Genomic DNA, 20,678 nt, shown 5'->3' on the forward strand with positions numbered 1-20,678 from the left:
TTTTTTCTCTCTGCTTGGTCTAAAAAAGTAACCGTTACTGACTGCCACAATTTTTTTTCCTGATTTCTTATAGTGTTTCTTAAAGCCAGAAAGTTGCCATTTGAAATGACTTTAGTTTTGTGTCATATCTGTGATCTGCTTTTTTTCTACAAAATTAAACAACTGAATGAACATCCTCCAAGGCCGGTGATTCCATAATTTTTGCCAGGGGTTGTACAATATGTGTTTTATCACAAAGTAACTTTTTAATGAATTGTCTAACAATGACATTTTTCAAGTTTCAGCTGCATGACATCGACAAGAATGAGCTGGTCAAAGACCATATGTCTGAAAAATACAAAAATGAGCATTATTCATCAACATAAACATTGACTTCTATGTTATTTTATTATGTTTGTAGGTAAAGTAGCTACACATATTTTTTCCTCTGCTCCAAAATAACAATGAAAATCACCTGAAGTTAAGACTAATAAAGATGTGTAACATGTACAAGAATGGTAAATTAACCCAGTTTTCACAGACATGACTGCAACAGCCTAAACTCATACCTCAATCAATTATCAGGCACACTATGCACAAAAGCACTTTTCAAAATCATGTATAACAATATGTTTTAAACAATAGTTCACCTGATTGTGTACACTGCGACAGCTTTAATTTACTGAACAGATTACATGCTTATACCAACATTAATTTGTGCACATACTTATCTCCCACATAACCAAACCACGGCACGTTGTAGTGCACGTGTACAGTGCATCCATAAAGTATTCACAGCGCTTCACTTGTTCTACATTTTATGTTACAGCCTTTTTCCAAAATGGATTAAATTCATTTTTCCCTCAAAATCCTACTTACAACACATTAATAACAATATGAAAGAAGTGTTTGTGAAGTTTTTGCAAATTTGTTAAAAAAAAAAAAAAAAAAAAAAAAAAATTTAAATAAATCACCTGTACGTAAGTATTCAAACCCTTTGCCCAACAGGTTGTTGATGCCCCTTTGACAGCAATTATAACCTCAAGTCTTATTGATATGATGGCACAAAATTGGCAGACCTATCTTGGGCAGTTTTGTCCATTCCTCTTTGCAGCACCTCTCAAGCTCCATCAGGCTGGTTGGGAAGCATCGGTGCACAGCCATTTTCAGATCTCTCCAGAGATATTCAGTCAGATTCAGGTCTGGGCTCTGGCTGGGCCACTCAAGGACTTACACAGAGTTGTCCTGAAGCCATTCCTTTGATATCTTGACTGTGTGCTCAGGGTCATTGTCCTGCTGAAAGATGAACCCTCGCCCCAGTCTGAGGTCAAGAGCGCTCTGGAGCAGGTTTTCATCCATGATGTTGTTGTGCGTTGTACGTTGTTGCATTCATCTTTCCCTCAATCCTGACTAGTCTGGTTTCTTCCAACAGGAAGCCTGGAGTTCACGCCAGAGAGCTCAATCTTTGTCTCATCAGACCAGAGAATTTTGTTTCTCATGGTCTGAGAGTCCTTCAGGTGCTTTTTAGCAAACTGCAGGCAGGGTGCCATGTGCCTTTTACTAAGGAGCAGCTTCCATCTGGCCACACTACCATAAAGACCTCGTTGTTGGATTGCTGCTGAGATGGTTGTCCTTCTGGAAGAATCACCTCTCTCCACAAAGGAATGCAGGCACTCTGACAGCGTAACCATTGGGTTCTTGGTCACAGGAGGCCAGCTCTACGAAGAGTCCTGGTGGATCTGAACTTCTTCCATTTATGGATGATGGAGGCCACTGTGCTCATTGGAACCTTCAAATCAGTAGACATATTTCTCTATCCTTCCCCAGATTTGTGCCTCGACACAATCCTGCCTCAGACGTCTACAGACAATTCCTTTGACTTCATGCTTGGTTTGTGCTCTGACATGCACTGTCAACTGTGGGACATTATATGTAGACAGGTGTGTGCCTTTCCAAATCATGTCCAGTCAACTAAAATTACTCCAAGCAGACTCCAATTAAGTTGTAGAAACATCTCAAGAATGATCAGTGGAAACAGGATGATTTCTTAGGTTAGGTTTCAGTATATATATATATATATATATATATATATATATATATATATATATATATATACATACACACGAGGTCTGTCCAAAAAGTATCAGACCTTTTTATTTTTTTCAAAAACCATATGGATTTGAATCATGTGTGCTTGCATGAACCAACCTTCATGCGCATGCGTGATTTTTTTCACGCCCGTCGGTTGCATCATTCGCCTGTGAGCAGGCTTTGTGTGAGCACTGGTCCTCCCCTCTCGTTGGATTTTCATTGCGAGGTGGAACAATTTGGAGCTTTGCTGCATCAAATTTTCCAGAAACTGTGAGAGACAGCCAGGTGGAAACCATTCAGAAGATTCAGACGGCTTTCGGTGACGATCCTATGGGCATCACACAGATTAAGGAGTGTTACAACCGGTTTAAAGACGGCGCACAATGGCGGAGGGTGCGCCATGCTCCGAGCGGCCATCGACAGGCTGAAATGACCAGATCATTTCCAAAGTGAACGCTGTGCTGATCCGGGACGTCGTCTGACTACCAGAGAAATTGCAGAAGAGGTGTACATCAGCACTTTTTCAGCGCATTCCACTGTTACAGGAGATTTTGTAATGAAAGACGTGCGGAAGTTGGAAGTCTCACAGGACATGTTGTGACATGCCCAGCTCTTACGCAATTCCTCGGATACTCACTCGACTGAAAAGCCACCGAAAGCCGTTTGAATCTTCCGAATGGTTTCCACCTGGCTGTCTCTCACAGTTTCTGGAAAAATTTGATTCAGCGCTGCTCCAATCGTTCAGACATTTTCCTCGAAATGAAAATCCAACAAGGGGGGAGGACCAGTGCTCACTCAAAGCCTACTCACAGGCGAATGATGCAACCGACAGGCGTGAAAAAACTCACGCATGCACACGAAGGTTCAAGGTTGGCTCATGCAAGCACACGTGATTCAAATCCAAAAGGTTTTTGAAAAAAATAAAAAGGTCTGATACTTTTTGGACAGACCTCGTATATATATATACACGAGGGCTGTCAAAGTTACGGTCCTTTTCATATGTTTTTACGTCAGACATGCTTGAACCCTCGTGCGCATGCGTGAGTTTTTCCACGCCTGTGGGTGACGTCATTCACCTGTGAGCACTCCTTGTGGGAGGAGTCGTCCAGCCCCTCGTCGGAATTCCTTTGTCTGAGAAGTTGCTGAGAGACTGGCGCTTTGTTTGATCAAAATTTTTTCTAAACCTGTGAGACACATCGAAGTGGACACGGTTCGAAAAATTAAGCTGGTTTTCAGTGAAAATTTTAACGGCTGATGAGAGATTTTGAGGTGATTCTGTTGCTTTAAGGACTTCCCACGGTGCGAGACGTCGCTCAGCGCGCTCAGCCGCCGTCGTCAGCCTGTTCAAGCTGAAAACCTCCACATTTCAGGTTCTATTGATCCAGGACGCCGTGAGAGAACAGAGAAGTTTCAGAAGAAGTCGGTTTCAGCATTTTATCCGGATATTCCACTGTTAAGGGAGATTTTTTTTAATGAAAGACGTGCGGACGGGTCCGCGCGTCGGGACGCAGCCGACGCGACGCTCCGCCACAGGAAAAACACCTCTGTTGAAAGCCTTAAGGACAAGTTGGAACATGTCCTGCCTGTTAAACAATTTCTCATATACTCACTCCACTGAAAGCCATCAAAAGCCGCCTGGATTTTACAAATGGTTATCAACACGGAGGTGTTTTTCCTGTGCCGCCGCACCGCGTCGGCTGTGTCCCGACGCGCGGATCCGTCCGCACGTCTTTCATTAAAAAAATCTCCTTTAACAGTGGAATATCCGGATAAAATGCTGAAACCGACTTCTTCTGAAACTTCTCTGTTCTCTCACGACGTCCTGGATCAATAGAGCCTGAAATGTGGAGGTTTTCAGCTTTAACAGGCTGACGACGGTGGCTGAGAGCGCTGAGCGACGTCTCGCACCGTGGGAAGTCCTTAAAGCGACAGAATCACCTCAAAATCTCTCATCAGCCGTTAAAATTTTCACTGAAAACCAGCTTAATTTTTCGAACCGTGTCCACTTCGATGTGTCTCACAGGTTTAGAAAAAAGTTTGATCAAACAACGCACCAGTCTCTCAGCAACTTCTCAGACAAAGGAATTCTTACAAGGGGCTGGACGACTCCTCCCACAAGGAGTGCTCACAGGCGAATGACGTCACCGACAGGCGTGGAAAAACTCACGCATGCGCACGAGGGTTCAAGCATGTCTGACGTAAAAACATATGAATGAAATCCATATAGTTTTTGAAAAAAATATAAAGGACCGTTACTTTATTGACAGCCCTCGTATATATATATATACATACATACACACACACACACACATTTGCACGCACTAGTTTAGTTTATTTTCCTAGTCAGCACCTCTACCTGGATGTGTATTCTGTATTTGTCTTTTTATTACAAATTGGGGCATACTACCAATTTGTGAACAAGCTCAACAAATCTCCCACCTCAACAATAAAATACAGGCCCACTTTTGAAAACATTTTAAAGCCTTTTTTCATACTATAGTAATAATAACTAGCATTATACAACTTTGAAAAATTAATAATAGAATATTAAAATATATAAAAAATAGTAGAACGATGTTAATATATTGTAATATTTCAGGAATACAGTCTGGACCATGATGACTTTAGAACCAAGTTTGGTTTTGACAGATTTATTGTTAACATCAGAAATTAAAAAATTAAGTAATCATGATGGGCATATATTTGTTTGCATTTCTTATTGAGCTAGTGTCGACCACATGTATGCACCTGAAAACAGAAGATGTACCACTGTTAATACAATATACATAAATATTGTAATCATTCATTATTTACAACATGCAGCAAGACCATTGTTGGCCCATACATTGCTACAAAAAACTGATTGTTTTTATGAGTGAGCCTTTTGGCCCATACATATTTGTACCCAGGAACATTCCTGCATTATGCTGAACATTTTTCTCCTTACCAACATAATATTATAGTGGACTGGCAGTAAAGGGGGGGGGGGGGGGGGGGGGGTTCAGAGGTTAATACAGCTAATACACTGGAATAAGGCCACTATAAAGTGTTTCTCTTTCTCCACTTTGACAAATGTGCCCTTCATGCCCAGGCCCAAGTGTGAATGCCAAGCATGCGGTCTAAACTTTTACAGACTTGGGCTTCCTCTAATATTAATTTTTGCATATCCAAGACCACAGAGAGTCAGATTTACCAACTGCAGTGCAAAAGCGTTTCCTGTTTTGGGTTCAGCCACATCCACTGAGGCCCTACAGTCTCTTGACCACAGCCATCTACGCGCTCTCCACAAAAACCCATAATCTTTGGCTATATATTGCTGTTAGGGTTGAAACGACACATCAGTAAACTCAAGTAATAAATGTAATCTGAGAATTTTTGTCCTTGTGGTACTAGTTCATTCAAGGAACCCTTATACACTGGAGCAGCAAGCACACGGACAATATTCACTGACGCGCCATGATCCATGTGCTGTCTCGAAAATCTTGAAGGACTTTAAATGTTTATTTGTATTTTTCAAACTACTGCCAGCAAAGGCTGTATTTCTTATTTAAATATGTTAGAGTTACGACTCATGGATTACATCATAGAAGTGAGGGTTAGTAGTGCACCACAATTAACTGAATTTTCAATGTCATCATAACATATGAGCAGAAACAATGAACACATGGCAAAAGACTCCCGAAGATGCAATGAGTAAGAGAAATCATTTATATGCACAGTCCATAACATGAGGAAACTTTTGACCTGGAAGTGCTGGTGTTCAATGTTTATACAGGAAGTAGATAAAGTGGGAAGCTGGTAGAAGGAGTTCAACATTTGTGTTTTCAGGTAAACTATGGTATGTCAGTGGAAAAGGAAGACCCAGACATTACTTTGGGTGATTTTGAAAGGCAGACAGTGATTACAAGACACTCCAAGAAAAATTTGTTGCCTGAAGATGGACAACTGATATGAGCAAAAACTGACTCAAACAAGTGGAGGACTGCCAAAAACGACTGATGAGAAGGACGAGTGATTCAACTGTGGTTGAAACAAGTGATTTCAAGGTGATGATGTTCATCTTATGTACAAATTATTAGAGTTGGCTGCTGAACACCATATCGCTAGTCAGAATGTCCTGGGTGTTCATACGTGAAATTCTGCCTGAAAAGGCCATGGGAGGATGCACGACCACATGGCCAATGTTGCATTTTCTGAAACGTCGATACATCTGTACATTTCAATAGAATGTTTGATTTCATCACAAATAACTCACCCACTAAGTGCCAGATCCATTCCACGCAACTCTCATACTGCCATCACTCCAATTCACATAGTCATACAACTACTACTGATTTAAAAAGGAAAAAAAAGTGCTTGCATGTGTAAAATAATTAAAACACACACACACACACACACAAAAAAAATATATATATATAGTATTATTATAATTCCACATGCAAACCAAAAGTTAATGTGGGTCACCGGGTACATTTACAGAACTCAGGAAAGAAAAATGATCACTGATGAAGTAGGTAAGTTGTAAGAAGTGGTTTAAAAAAAAAACTTGACAATGTGCCAGGGTCACAAAATTAATGTAAGGCAGGCATTTACTCAACTTTAGTTAAAAATTCATTAAACTTAAGGTAGCCTTTCATTTAAAAATGGGGTTAGGCCGCATTCCAATGTGCGCATACCATAGGTCTGTGTCTTAGTTCATGTAACTTGTAGGTTGTTTTAACTAGCTACATATATTAGCTGTGGGCATGGATGCAAATAGTTGTGTTGAATTCACAACATGAAAACACCGCCTATATGAACAAAGCAGCAGGCGAGGACTCACGCTCTTCTTTATCATGTTATGTTACTAATTTCAGTCATAGCTTGGTAGCTTATCTATACTGATTCAGTTTATTGATATTTTTGTGTCCAGCCACATACATCAATGTTCGCCGCTCTTACTGGTTATGGGTCTACCAAATTGTGCCGTCATTACGACTATTTGTGCTATGCCAGGCTAAAGAAATACGCACCTCAACTTCCTTGAAACAGCAAAAAGAAAGGGGCAAGGGGGAAAAAGGATCAAAACAGGATCCAGTTTTGTTTGTAATGAGGAATGAGCAGGCTCAGAGGGGCTCCAATGTTCCAACCGCTAATTTGAGCAGAAAAAATACCATGGTCACCAAGGTGGCTGTGTTTCCAGAGTTGCCTGTGTGATGGTGAACTGAACACCACAAGCCCACCTCTCTAACTTCCAGGCTACGACCTCTCAAATCCCAGGTCAAAACAAGAAGGCTAGACACATAGCTACAGAACTTCCTTTTGTTGCCTTAGAAGAGTCACGTTAACAAGAAACACACATCTGAGGGTCAAAACAATGTGAAGTATAAAACTACAGACCACCTCCTATCCATATCTAATGACATCGTATTTGTATCTGTAGCCATCTGGGAGGAGTCGTGTTAACAAGGATTTGTGATGAAATGAAAGATGGATGGACAAACCTGCACCGCTTGTGATGCCTCGTGTCAGTAGCAAACAACAAAACCGACATGAGAGAAAAACCATGCGGATGCTTTGCACATGAGTCTCCAAAATTCCAGTCAACTCTCAGGAAAGATTATGCATTTCACACATCAGCAAATTTTGCACTGTGGAAACACACTGTGGTATTCAGCATGATAAAAGATGACGTTTGCTCTCACAACCCCAATGTTTTTCACACCTCTCCCTCAGATCCTGTCACCAGCTTGATACTGGGAGTGAAAATACCTTTTGAGCCAGGAAACACTGGGTTGTCTTAAGCACTTTAGCAACAGTGTTGGAAAACAAGCCATGTTTAAATAAACATGATTAAGTATGTCATTCTGAATTGCAATGCCTTAGGTTGTGAACTTAACTAATTCTATCCAGGAAAACAAACAATAGCCTTGAATGTCAAGAGCCTTCCTGTTTCAAGGCAACAGACGGGAGACAGTCATCCTTGCTAAGTCAATACATTGTGTACATACTGCCACAAATAAACGAGTTCTACAACTGTTTGACTTGAAACAGCACGCAGTTCTTGGTGGGAACCTACCTCAACATCCTGCAGGGTGAAGTCATTCTGATCTTTGAAGTTGGCAGCACCAGCACTCAGCTCCATCAGCATTTTGGCGATCTCTGGCTTTATTGCTGCAGTCAGCCTGCTGGCCGCCTCCATGACGTGTTCCTGCACGTCTTTCAGTTGCATAGCTGCTTTGGAATAGTGAGAGTTCCTGAACACACTGCTGAACAAGTCTGTGAGAAAGGCGCTGGCACGGCAGAACACATTGAGGGCATCTAAGTATTTGGAGATGCCTTGCTGGATGTCAGCGACGGCGGTAGTGGTGCCAGAAGGAGGTGGGTGGCAGCTGCCAGGCATGCCCACTCCGGTGCCAATGGGTGAAGAGGCTGAGCAAGACGAGGCTAGCGAGGCGCTCAGGGTGCGGCTCAGCTCAGGCATCTGGTACTGCTGGTGCTGTTGCACTTTCTGCTTGGACCCGCCGAGCAAAAAGCGGCGCTTGTAGTCCATTTTACTTTCCTGCACACTACAACAATACATAGGTGGTGCTACTGCACCGGAAGCTCCCGTTTACAGTTTTGTTTGTTTTCACAAAGTGTCCCTGTCCTCTATGCAGAACACGAAACTCAACAGCTCTTGAACTGCAGTGTGAGAAAACAGTTTGGGGATTCTACTTGCACCTGCCAGATGCTCATCTCAGCAAGCCGTGCAAAAAAAACAAAAAACAACAACAACAAAAAAAAAAACAGACTGCACAGAAAATGGGTGAGGCCAAAGAAAAATGAAAAAGCCTGAGTGGATTGTTTACATGCAGCCCTGCTGCGGACATGAAAAGCCAAACTCCAAAAACAGCGCAACTCCAGATTCTCTATTTCCAGCTTTACACAAAGTGACCATGATAGGAGAGGGAAAGTGGGAAAACACTCCTTAATTTACTCAAAGTTCCAAAACATCCCAGACAATTTTAAAGTGCAGAGCTGACTTCAGAATGGGGGGAGAAAAAAATAAAATCCTTCTTCATACCGTACATGGACTATATACAATATATATACATGTAGTACATATATAAACCTATGCCAGATAGAACTTCTAAAAGTAGAAAATCTTAAAAGCTGAACGCAAAAAGCAAGATGATGCCAAGGAAAATGAGACACAAATCAACACCACAGGTGGAAAGTTATAAAAAAAAAGAAAAAAAAAAAAAAGATGATGATGATGATGTTGGAATAAACAGATGTTGCCTCGGCTCTTCAAGTGTACTGGCTGGTAGTGGAGCTGTGAAACATGATGAACGGCAGACAAACCCAGTCTGTTGTGAATCCTCTCCACAAAGCAGGACTCCGGCAGTGAACAAGTGGCCAACTGATGCCGTCTGACAGTTTGAAATCCACACCAACTCCCAAGTTTCTTCTGTCTGCTGGCTGAGGTAGGTATTACTCACTGCGGAAACAAGTGTGGTTCCAGATCTTGTTAGCCGCCTTCTGGTGCTGCAGAGTAGCGCGACAAAAAGCATGCATGTATCTGTAAGGCCGCTAGGTCATTTCCTATGAGAACAAACAACACAGAGACACAGAACAGTAAGTTAACATCATGTATTTCTCCCGTTGCTCAGGCACACAGACAAGTGTTTAGAACCTATAAACTAGAGTACCACGCTCATAGAGCGCAAACCTCCGCCAACACTACCTTCCAATTCCACAAATTTTTACCTTGGAAAAAAATGTTCAATGTAAAATCAAAAGGGCTTTTCAAAATGTCAAAATCAAACATCCGCAAAATCCACAATACAGATCAGATCTGGATCAAACTTTGTCAGGTGACAGTGAGTGCCAGTCTGCACCTCACTTTCAAATATCAGAGTGATTGGGGGCACGTTTGGTTCAGATATAATGTAAAATATGCATTAAAAGGGGTTTTCAATGTTAAATTTAAATGCTCACAAAATCTATAATCTTGACCAGATCCAGATCAAACTTTGTCAGATAAAGGATACCATCATACATAACGCTCTCAAATATGAAAGAAATTTGATCTTTCTGACCACTTTTTGAATTTTTAAAAATTCGTACAATGTTAAAGATAGGGATTTTTTTTTTCCAATTTTCCAAGAGTTTTCCTGACTTTGCCCTTTGACCTTGAAAAATCAGTTCTTGCATATCACGATATGAATCTGCACTAAAACGTTCATAACAATATATGAAAAATTGTGGGCTCCAGGCTCTTCAAAAAACAAACATGGGCGAAAACATAATCTGCTCCAACTTAGTTGGGGGAGGTTATGAAAAATAAAACAAGCACAGAAACAAAGTAAACTTTTTTTTTTTATAGAAGTTATTCAAGATTATTTACACCAATACTACTTGATTCTTTATGACTTATGGGTCATAAAGGAAAATGTTGTGCTGCCAATTCAGGTAAATTTTTCAAAAAATATTTACGAAGATCACAATTTATTTGTGAAATTGCAATAATAAAATGCTGCAAACAAAAGCCAATAGAAAAGCATTTTCCTAAATGTGTGAAATTTTAGCACATGAGAGACTTGAGCCTAAATCCTTTTTTTGTGTTCATTCCTCCACAAAAGTGTGACTGGTGACGTCCTTCAGAGTTGTCATGACTGTCTTGGTGGCTTCCCTCACTAGTCCCCTTTTGCAGTAACTCAATTTTGAGAAGTCCTCACTTCAGACAGAGTCACCATATACCACCATTCTGTTTGTATTTATTAATGACATTTAAATGAAGTTGAAAACATTTTCAGAATCCATCACCTGACTTGTCTAAACAAAAATGGCTTTTAAAGTAAATAGTGTGTCAACTATATCAAGCTATATTTAAGGTGACGTTTATTTCACCATCAAAAAGCATTTTAAAAATGAACATTTTATTAAATATTCTAATTACAAAAAATGCTAAGTTAGTATTTATTTTAAGCCTGGCAAAGTACAGTGCATCTGGAAAGTATTCACAGTGCTTTACTTTTACCACATTTTGCTGTGTTACAGCCTTATTCCAAAATAGAGCAAACTCATGTTTCCCCCCCAAAACTCTACTCACAACACCCCATAATGACAACATGAAAAAGTTGTTTATTTTTGCAAATTAATTAAAAATAAAAACTAAGATATCACTTATACGCAAGTATTCACACACTCTGCTCAATACTTTGTTGATGCACCTCTGGCAGCAATTGCAGCCTCAAGTCTTCTTGGTGCACCTGTCATTGGGCAGTTTTGCCCATTCCTTTTTGCAGCCCCTCTCAAGCTCCAACAGGTTGGATGGGAAGCATCGGTGCACAGCCATTTTCAGATCTCTCCAGAGATATTCAGTCAGATTCAGGTCTTGGCTCTGGCTGGGCCACTCAAGAACATTCAAAGAGTTGTCCTGAAACCACTCCTTTGATATTTTGGCTGTGTGCTTTAGGTCATTGTTCTGCTGAAAGATGAACCCTGGCCCCAGTCTGAGGTTAAGAGCGCTCTGGAGCAGGTTTTCATCCAGGATGTGTCTGTATATTGGTGCATTCATCTTTCCCTCAATCCTGACTAGTCTCCCAGTTACTGCTGCTGAAAAACATCCCCACAGCATGATGCTGCCACCTTCATGCTTCAGTGTAGGGATGGTGCATGGTTCCCTCCAAACATGATGCCTGGCATTCATATCAGCGAATTCAATCTTTGTCTCATTAGAGCAGAGATTTTTTTTTTCTTTTTTTCATGGTCTGAGAGTCCTTCTGGTGCCTTTTGGCAAACTTCATGTGGGCTGCCATGTCCCTTTTACTAAGGAGTGGCTTCCATCTGGCCACTCTACCACACAGTGATAAATGTGTTTTTTTTTTTTATACTTTTGCAAAAATCTAAAAAACAAAAACAAAAAAAACAAAAAAACCCTTTCACATTGTCATATGGGGAATTGTGTGTAGAATTTTGAGGGGGAAACATGAATTTCATCCATTTTGGAATAAGGCTGTAACTTAATAAAACATGGGAAAAGTGAAGCGCTGTGAATATTCTCCAGATGCATTGTAAATTAAGTTTGGCTTATTTCTGAAACATAACTAAAATGTGTAACCATTTCCCATCTTTAAAAATGTGTGTTTTTTGATGCACTCTCCCAGGGGAATCTCTCTAAACAAGAACTTCATAAAAAAGTAAAACATCTAAATTTTAACCATAATTCATCTCACTGAACTTCATTACTGCATATTTTTGCTTTCTGTAAAAATAAGCTATATTTTACGAACTGTGTATGGGGTGTTGAATCATGTTGTGAGTAAAAGACCGATCACCTCATCGGGAATGACTCAGTGGAGAGCAACGCTGTTGAACAGCCAAGAGGCTAATGGCCCGGTCACAGGGCCCACGACATTAGCTGAACGAAGGTAAAAAGTCACAAAGCCACAAATTGTTGAGCAAAAGTTGACAAATGAGCCAGCACTTCTCCCATCACCGAAAACACCAAATGAAATGAATATAAAAAAAAAAAAAATAAATAAAAAAAAAAAAAAAAAGAAGCAAACAGCAACCTTGATGCTGTGATCATTTCTGCAGCAAGTCTGTGCTCTCCACAGCCACCTGCAGCTGTGTTGATTTGTGAGAATCTACTGAATCTACTGGTACCTTGTTTCCCATGTAACAATAAGAAATATACTCAAAACCTGGATTAATCTTTTTAGTCACATAGCACTACTATTATTCTGAACACTACTGTATGCAAAGTCCCAGTTTGACCAACGAAGCTTAGTTCTGCAGCTCTATCAAGGTGAGAATAATATAAAAATAAAACGTGACATTTACTGCACTGCTGTGACGGTTTAATGATTGGCTAACATTATCTTAGCCTTTTAGCAGAGTTGATCTGAGTGAACACTTTAATATGTAAATGGTTCAGTTTCTTATTTTTAGCAAATAAAGCTACAGCTTTTTTTGGAGACCATAAAAGCTCAACTTTAAATAACTTAGTTTTTTCAGCCGTTTTTCCCGTAGTATATATATATATATATTATATATATATATAAACTGTAGTGTTTCTTTATATTTTAAGAAATATTTTTTATTTGTCCCAATCAGGAACATTTGCTGTGCAGATGTGCTTCAAAAACTTCCATTGACGAGCTGAACATCGTGAAGTCCAGTCGGAAGAAAACATCTCTGCCCTTCAAAATAGGAGTGTCTTCAAAAAAGTGTCTTCAACAACACCAGAAGTCAAAGCTGCAGAAGAGACGACCATCTGGTCCTGAGAATCCAGCATAACATCACCTGCTTCTAAATAAAAGGCTCTTTAAACAGCAACTTTTTTTTGTTTGTTTTGAAAAAAAGCTGTTTCATTTTATATTTTAACAATAAATGAATGGATCAGTAAAAATGTCCACAAAATCAAAGTTAAGTCAAAAGACATTTGCACAGGTAGAAGCTCTCCCTCCTTATTGTGCACAATTTTAAAACATTCACAATCACTAGTCAAATTCATATTTTAGAAATGACTCTGTCCTGATCACAACATTAAAGGCAATCACATACGAGCTCAATTAGAAAAGAAACCGACCTTTTTATTTTTTCAAAAACTATATGGATTTGAATCATGTGATTGCGTCAGACAAGCTTGAACCCTCGTGCGCATGCGTGAGTTTTTTCACGCCTGTCGGTTGCGTCATTCACCTGTGGGCAGGCTTTGAGTGAGCACTGGTCCACCCCCTCGTCGGAATTCCTTTGTCTGACTTCATCTTGAGAGACTGGTGCTTTGCTTGATCAAAAATTTTTCTGAAACTGTAAGGCACATCCAAGTGGACACCATTCGAGAAATTCAGACGGTTTTTGGTGAAAATTTTAACGGCTGATGAGAGATTATGGAGTGTTACTGTCGCTTTAAGGACTGCCCACGAAGCAGGACGGCGCGCCGCGCCCCGAGCCACCGTCGTCAGCCTGTTTCGAGCTGAAAACTTCCAAATTTAAGCCTCTGTTGACCCAGGACGTCGTGAGAGAACAGAGAAGTTTCAGAAGAGCTCGGGATCAGCAGTTTATCCGGACATTCCACTGTTAAAGGAGATTTTGTAATGAAAGACGTGTGGACGGATTCGCGCGTCGGCACCCAGCCGCTCATCGCGCGGCGCCACAGCAAAACACCTCCGTTGGAAGCATTACAGGACAAGTTTGAACATGCCCAGCTGTTAAACAATTTCTGAGATACTCACTCGACTAAAAGCCATCGAAAACCACCTGAATCTTACGAATGGTTATCAACACGGAGGTGTTTTGCTGTGGCGCCGCGCCATGAGTGGCTGGGTGCCAACGCGCGAATCCGTCCGCACGTCTTTCATTACAAAATCTCCTTTAACAGTGGAATGTCCGGATAAACTGCTGATCCCGACCTCTTCTGAAACTTCTCTGTTCTCTCACGACGTCCTGGGTCAACAGAGGCTTAAATTTGGAAGTTTTCAGCTTGAAACAGGCTGACGACAGCGGCTCGGGGTGCGGCGCGCCATCCTGCTCCGTGGGCAGTCCTTAAAGCAACAGTAACACTCCATAATCTCTCATCAGCCATTAAAATTTTCACCGAAAACTGTCTGAATTTCTCGAATGGTGTCCACTTGGATGTGTCTCTCAGTTTCTGAAAAATTTTGATCAAGCAAAGCGCCAGTCTCTCAGGAAGAAGTCAGACAAAGGAATTCCGACGAGGGGGGTGGGCCAGTGCTCACTCAAAGCCTGCCCACAGGCGAATGACGCAACCGACAGGCGTGAAAAAACTCACGCATGCGCACGAGGGTTCAAGCTTGTCTGACGTAATCGCACATGATTCAAATCCATATAGTTTTTTAAAAGAATAAAAAGGTTGGTTTCTTTCTAATAGACCTCATATTCTGGCGTAATTACAAGCTGAAATGACTCAATTAAAAAAATATTTCATCATGAGGTTTATGTCACAGAAGTCCTACTTTACAATTACACTGCAGTCATTGTTAAATTATCTGCTGTTGCATTTATAATAAACATTTGTATTTATTTATTACAGTGTTTGTTTTTCTGGTTGAAATGAGACATGAATAATCTACCAGACTTTCCATGTTATTCCATGTTACATGTTACATAATTTCCATGTTATTTTGTCTAAAAATAAATGTCCAAGGTTCCTTATGTTAAACAAGAAATTATCTAATCTGAAATAAGAGGTGGTTTTAATTTACAGATGAAGAAAGGTTTCTAAAGAACCTTTTATTTATTTATTTGCCATTTTAATTACAAGTGTTCTAAACTTTTTTGTTTTACAGTAATCAGAAATTTTGAGGTAAAAAAAAAATTTGCAAGGATTTTTCTTCAGAAAACCGCTCTATAAATGAGCAGTCCTGTGACACGTTTCTGTTTTGTATAGATCAGTGGTTTCTGCACTGATCTGTTTTGCAGAGATCAGTGGTTTCTGCCACTAGTCTTCCATGTTTTGGCCTGACGCATCGTTCCTACTGGACAGCGCAAAGCTACGTCATAGTTCAGAGCAGCGAAAGTAAGATTGGGTTGAACTTTGACCCCGTCAGCCTGTCCACAAGCGGCAATGCGCGCTTCCGTCAGAAGCGTCGGTTTAGCTCGGCTTTGGACTTGATGCTTCCGATGCCTCTAAAAAGCAACGCGTCTCATTGAAAATAATATTTTTTAGACAGATTTGTGACGCCTCTGATGCTTCCAACGCGTCCGGTGTGAAAGGCCCTTTAGTGCCGTGTGACCGGGGCTTAACATAAGCAGACTGACTGTGTAATCAGTCTTAAAAAAAAGGTTTCTTTACCTTTAATGAAGTAAACATGCACACATTCCCCTCAACAGGGATTTCCTCCATGCTACCAAACACTTCTAAAATTACAGTTTTGCCTGTTCAATAGTGACAAAAAGTTGTTTGATTAAAACGGCTTTGACCAGAGTAAAAAGATAAACAGAAAACTAGCTAAGAATAGAACCAAAGTTGGAAAAATGTGGGAGTTTCCCTTTAAGTGTTGCACAACTTACTGGAACAAAAATGACTGAAGAAGGGGGCTCCCAGAAAGAAAAAAATATATACATGTTTCAACATACTCAGACACACCAGTTACTTTCTATGATGTTTATTTTTATGATTGTTCATTGTCATCGCCCGGTCTACCTTGCAGACAACAAAACTGTTCATGCTGCAACAAAAATAAACTGTTTTTCTACAACTATTACTAATATAAACAGAGCACTTATTACAATAAGAAAAATATTGTGGCGATATATTAAATGTTCCAGCTGCAGATAAATTCTCTACTGATTGAAAACCACATTTCTGTAAACTTGCTGGTAACACTGTGTTACAGTTTGGTAAAAAGCTGCAGTCTAAAGTTGCACATTTCTAGACGATTACTAACACCATACCTCACAGAACGTCTCTGAAAAGAATCTAGTGTCTGGTTCAGCAGAACACAGCTGCAAAGAAATTCCTGCAAGAAGCCATTGTTGAAAGACACTGAGGGGTCTATTGAGTAAGAAATCACAATGCGCTCATTCAATCCAAAGCGTTATATGATTGTGTTTGCTCATTTGATTTTTAATATTTTATATGTCACGAGTATGAGAAATCTGACTCCACGTCTAACTAATGCTACATTCACATGTTGGCTGCAAGCAGCAGAAAGTAAACAGGATGTTCCATCGTTTTCATTGAAACGACAACAGAAAATTATTCCACAACTGGCCGTGAGTGCGGTAACTGGTCACTGTGACAGCACTTGCTGTCAAAAGTCAAAAATTGCAAATTTTAGCTACAAGGACAAACCAGATGTTTTATCTTTAAGAATGTCCATGCATTCATTTTCTATACCCGCTGACTCCAATCAAGGGTTATAGGGGACTGGAGCCTATACCAGCAGTCACAGGGTGTGCCCCAGTTTACTCTGCAACAACTGAATTACATGTATTGTTGCATAAATAAACCATTAGTACTTAAGCATTTTTCTCATTTTTATGGCAGCATGAGACATCTCAACAGTACCGTCACACCATGAACATGCACACGCATTCAACATTCTCTCTCTGTGCCACTTTTAGACTATTGTGTGACTTCACTGAGAACACCACTGCAGAGAAAGGAAGAGCAACACATGGAGGGAGTGATAAAACCTAAAATTCAACCGACAGAGGCACTGCAAAGTAGGTGGACAGTGATCATAGACAGTACGTGTAACTTCCATTAGTTATGGCTGCCAACATTCTTCTGAACTTCAGGCTTCACTTCCTTTCACAGACAGAGGGTCAACAACCATGCTTCCCATGTTAGATAGACATGCTTCCCACTTTATCCCTTCTTTTACATACAGGCATGTTGACAGCAAACACATTATGCACATTATACAACCTGAATAACACATATACACTTCTACCAGAATTACTCATTTAGCTTTCTGGGCAACTTTTGTGACTACAAAACAGAAGCTGCTTGTTGAAGTACCCAATATGGACTTAAAGTAAATGAGGAACTCAAGCAATTCAAGAAACAAAAACAACACTGTAGCAAATATCTCCCTCCATGGGGTTGTTCTTCTACTAGTAATATTATCAGTTATCAAGTTGTTCACCAATGAATATGGCTTTATACACCCTGAAGAAAACCATACACCCTGAGGCTGAAGGGTATATGGTTTAACGTGTATGGTTTTCTGAAGGGTGTAAAAAGCCATATTCATTGGTAAAACAACTTGATAATAATTTTATCATATACGAGGTCTCTTAGATAATAAACCGACCCTTTTATTTTTTTTTTTAACTATATGGATTTGAATGACATGCGATTACACCAATCATGCTTGAACCCTTGTGCGCATGCGTGAGTTTTTTCACGCGTGTCGGTGACGTCATTTCCCTGTGGGCAGGCCTTGAGTGAGATGTGGTCCCGCCCTCTCGGCTGAATTCCTTTGTTTCACACGCTGCTCGAGACGGCGCGCGTTGCTTTATCAAATTTTTTCTGGACCTGTGAGGAATATCCGAGTGGACACTATTCGAGAAATTAAGCTGGTTTTCTGTGAAAAGTTTAACGGCTGATGAGAGATTATGGGGTGTTTCTGTCGGTGTAAGGACTTCCCACGGAGCGGGACGTCCTGCAGCGCTTCCAGGCGCTGTCGTCGGCCTGTTTCGAGCTGAAAACATCCTAATTTAAGGCTTAATTCACCCAGGACATCGTGAGAGAACAGAGAAGATTCAGAAGAGGCTGGCATGAGGAATTTATGCGGACATTCCACTGTTTAAGGACATTTTTTTAATGAAAGACGTACGCGCAAATTCGCCGAGTCGTTTCCGTGACGACTCGGCAAATCTGTGTGCGCCGCGACAGGAAAAACACCTCCGTGTTGAAAACCATTTGTAGAATTCAGGCGGCTTTTAATGGCTTTCAACAAGTGAGTAACTGAGAAATTGTTTAACAGCTTGGGCATGTTCCAACTTGCCCGTTAAGATTTCCAACGGAGGTGTTTTTCCTGCCGCGACCCCCCACGGTCGGGTCCAGCCCGACATGCGACTCTGCCCGCACGTTCTTTCATTACAAAATGACCGTTAACAATGGAATGTCCGAATAAACTCCTCATGCCGACTTCTTCTGAAAGTTCTCTGTTCTCTGACGACTTACTGCGTCAACAGAGCCTGAAATGTGGACGTTTTCAACTTGAAACGGCGAGACGCTGCCGCCTCGAAGCGCAGATCGCCGTCAGGCGCCGTGGACCGTCCTTAAAGCGACACTACCAGACCAAAATCTCTCATCAGCCGTTAAAATTTTTACCGAAAACCAGCTGAATTTATTGAATGGTGTCCACTCAGTTGTGCCTTACAGTTTTGAAAAAATTTTTATCAAACAAAGCAACAGTCTCTGAGCCATTCCTAAACAATGAAAAAAATCGACGAGCGGGTGGACGACTCCTCACTCAAAGACTGCCCACAGGCGAATGACGTAACCGACAGGCGTGAAAAAACTCTCGCATGCCCACGAGGGTTCAAGCATGTCTGATGTATTCACACGTGATTCAAATCCATATGGTTTTTGAAAAAAAATAAGGTCGGATACTTTTCTAATAGACCTCGTACAGTGGTCCCTCGTTTATCGCGGGAGTTACTTTCTAAAAATAACCCGCAATAGGCAAAATCCGCAAAGTAGTCAGCGTTATTTTTTACAATTATTATAGATGTTTTAAGGCTGTAAAACCCCTCACTAAACACTTTATACACTTCTCAAACAGGCATTAACATTTTCTCACTTTTCTCTCCTGTGTAAACACTCAAAGTTCAAGCCTTAGTAGAAAAAAAAAAAAAAAACGTTTTCCTATAAATAATTATGATGGCTTTTAGAACTAACAAATTTAATTTTAACGATCAACCTACGAGGTTGGACACGTAAGAAATTATTAATAGTGACTCACCAGTATTTTACAGTTCCTCTGACCGCGCCTCTTCGTCGTGGCGCCGCTCCGCTGCCCGGATTGCCTGATTACTCTGGTGGTATGAAAAATATTACCTGTCCGCGAAAAGGGTGTATTGCTATTTATTCTTTAGTGTTTTATCCAATCATTTTGGTATATCATTTATAGGTATATGATAATGTAAGATATTGTCAAAGCTTATTTTGTGTATGGGTGCCCTTGCTTCAGAGTTCAAGCCGTGTACCGGATGCCACAGAGTGTGGTTTTGGCCTTGTCCACATGGAAACAGAACTTTCCCTATACGATCATTTTCTGTCATTTTCAAAAAGCGTTCAGTAAACACGCCACTATTTCAAGAAATATCTGTGTCCACATGGATTCACTGAAAATGGCTGAAAACGCTTTAGTAAATATTCCAGGCCTGTATGTGGTGCTGTAATTTTTCCACAAAAAACAGAAAAGGTGACATGGCACGTGCGCATAACCAGTGTAAAGACACCCTTGTTTTAGAAGACGACATACGGAAATAGTTTAATTCCTTATCATGGAAATTGCTTATGAATAAACACCCCCGTCTTTGTCTGTTCAGGGTGCATTTCTGAGCCTGAGCTGGGGGAAGCTTATTCCCACTATCAACAAGAAAAAAAAAAAAAACTTTTTTTAAAAGCATTTCTGAAATAATTTTATTTGTCATGACAATCCCAGGGTTCACCACAGGCATTCTTCGTCTTTTCAATGAAGCAATGAAAGCAATGAAAAATAAAGCCCATTCAGGATCCACTAAGACAAAAAAAAAAAAGTATGTTAAATTACCCTGTTAACAACAACAACGACATAATATCACCCATTATGACTGGGAAGGGTTACAGAGGTCAGGCTATGACATCAAAGTTTCAGAAAAGTCCTGCATTGTTTGTCCACACAAAGACGCAACTCCGGCATTTTCAGATTTATCTACTCTGGGACCAATTTTCAAAAAGTAGCGGTTTTAGGCTCTGAAAACACCAGTTCCGTGCGGATGAACTCCAGTATGATACAAAACTTTTGCGGATACACCTAAACCCGTTTCCATGTGGATGGGGCCTTTAAGCATCCCCCTTGTTTGAATCCCAACTGGGACAAAGGCTTTGCTGTGTGTCTCTCCCCTGTCTGTCATAAAGGCTGAAATGCCCAAAAAAATAAAACTTATTCTAA

The 20,678-nt window shown here is 40.6% G+C and overlaps 1 protein-coding gene across 2 annotated transcripts in view; it reads right to left on the bottom strand.

Moving 5' to 3' along the window:
- Positions 1-20,678, bottom strand: part of LOC117524103 (uncharacterized protein KIAA0355-like) — a 127,607-nt gene that overhangs the window by 52,137 nt on the left and 54,792 nt on the right. For both annotated transcript variants that reach the window (XM_034185837.1, XM_034185843.1), the window contains exon 2: positions 8,129-9,636. In XM_034185837.1, coding sequence (XP_034041728.1) covers positions 8,129-8,632 — 504 coding nt within the window. In that variant the 5' untranslated portion in view covers positions 8,633-9,636. The remainder of the gene's footprint in view (positions 1-8,128; positions 9,637-20,678) is intronic.

This window comes from Thalassophryne amazonica, chromosome 2 (genome assembly GCF_902500255.1).
Source record: "Thalassophryne amazonica chromosome 2, fThaAma1.1, whole genome shotgun sequence".
Lineage (NCBI taxonomy): Eukaryota > Metazoa > Chordata > Actinopteri > Batrachoidiformes > Batrachoididae > Thalassophryne > Thalassophryne amazonica.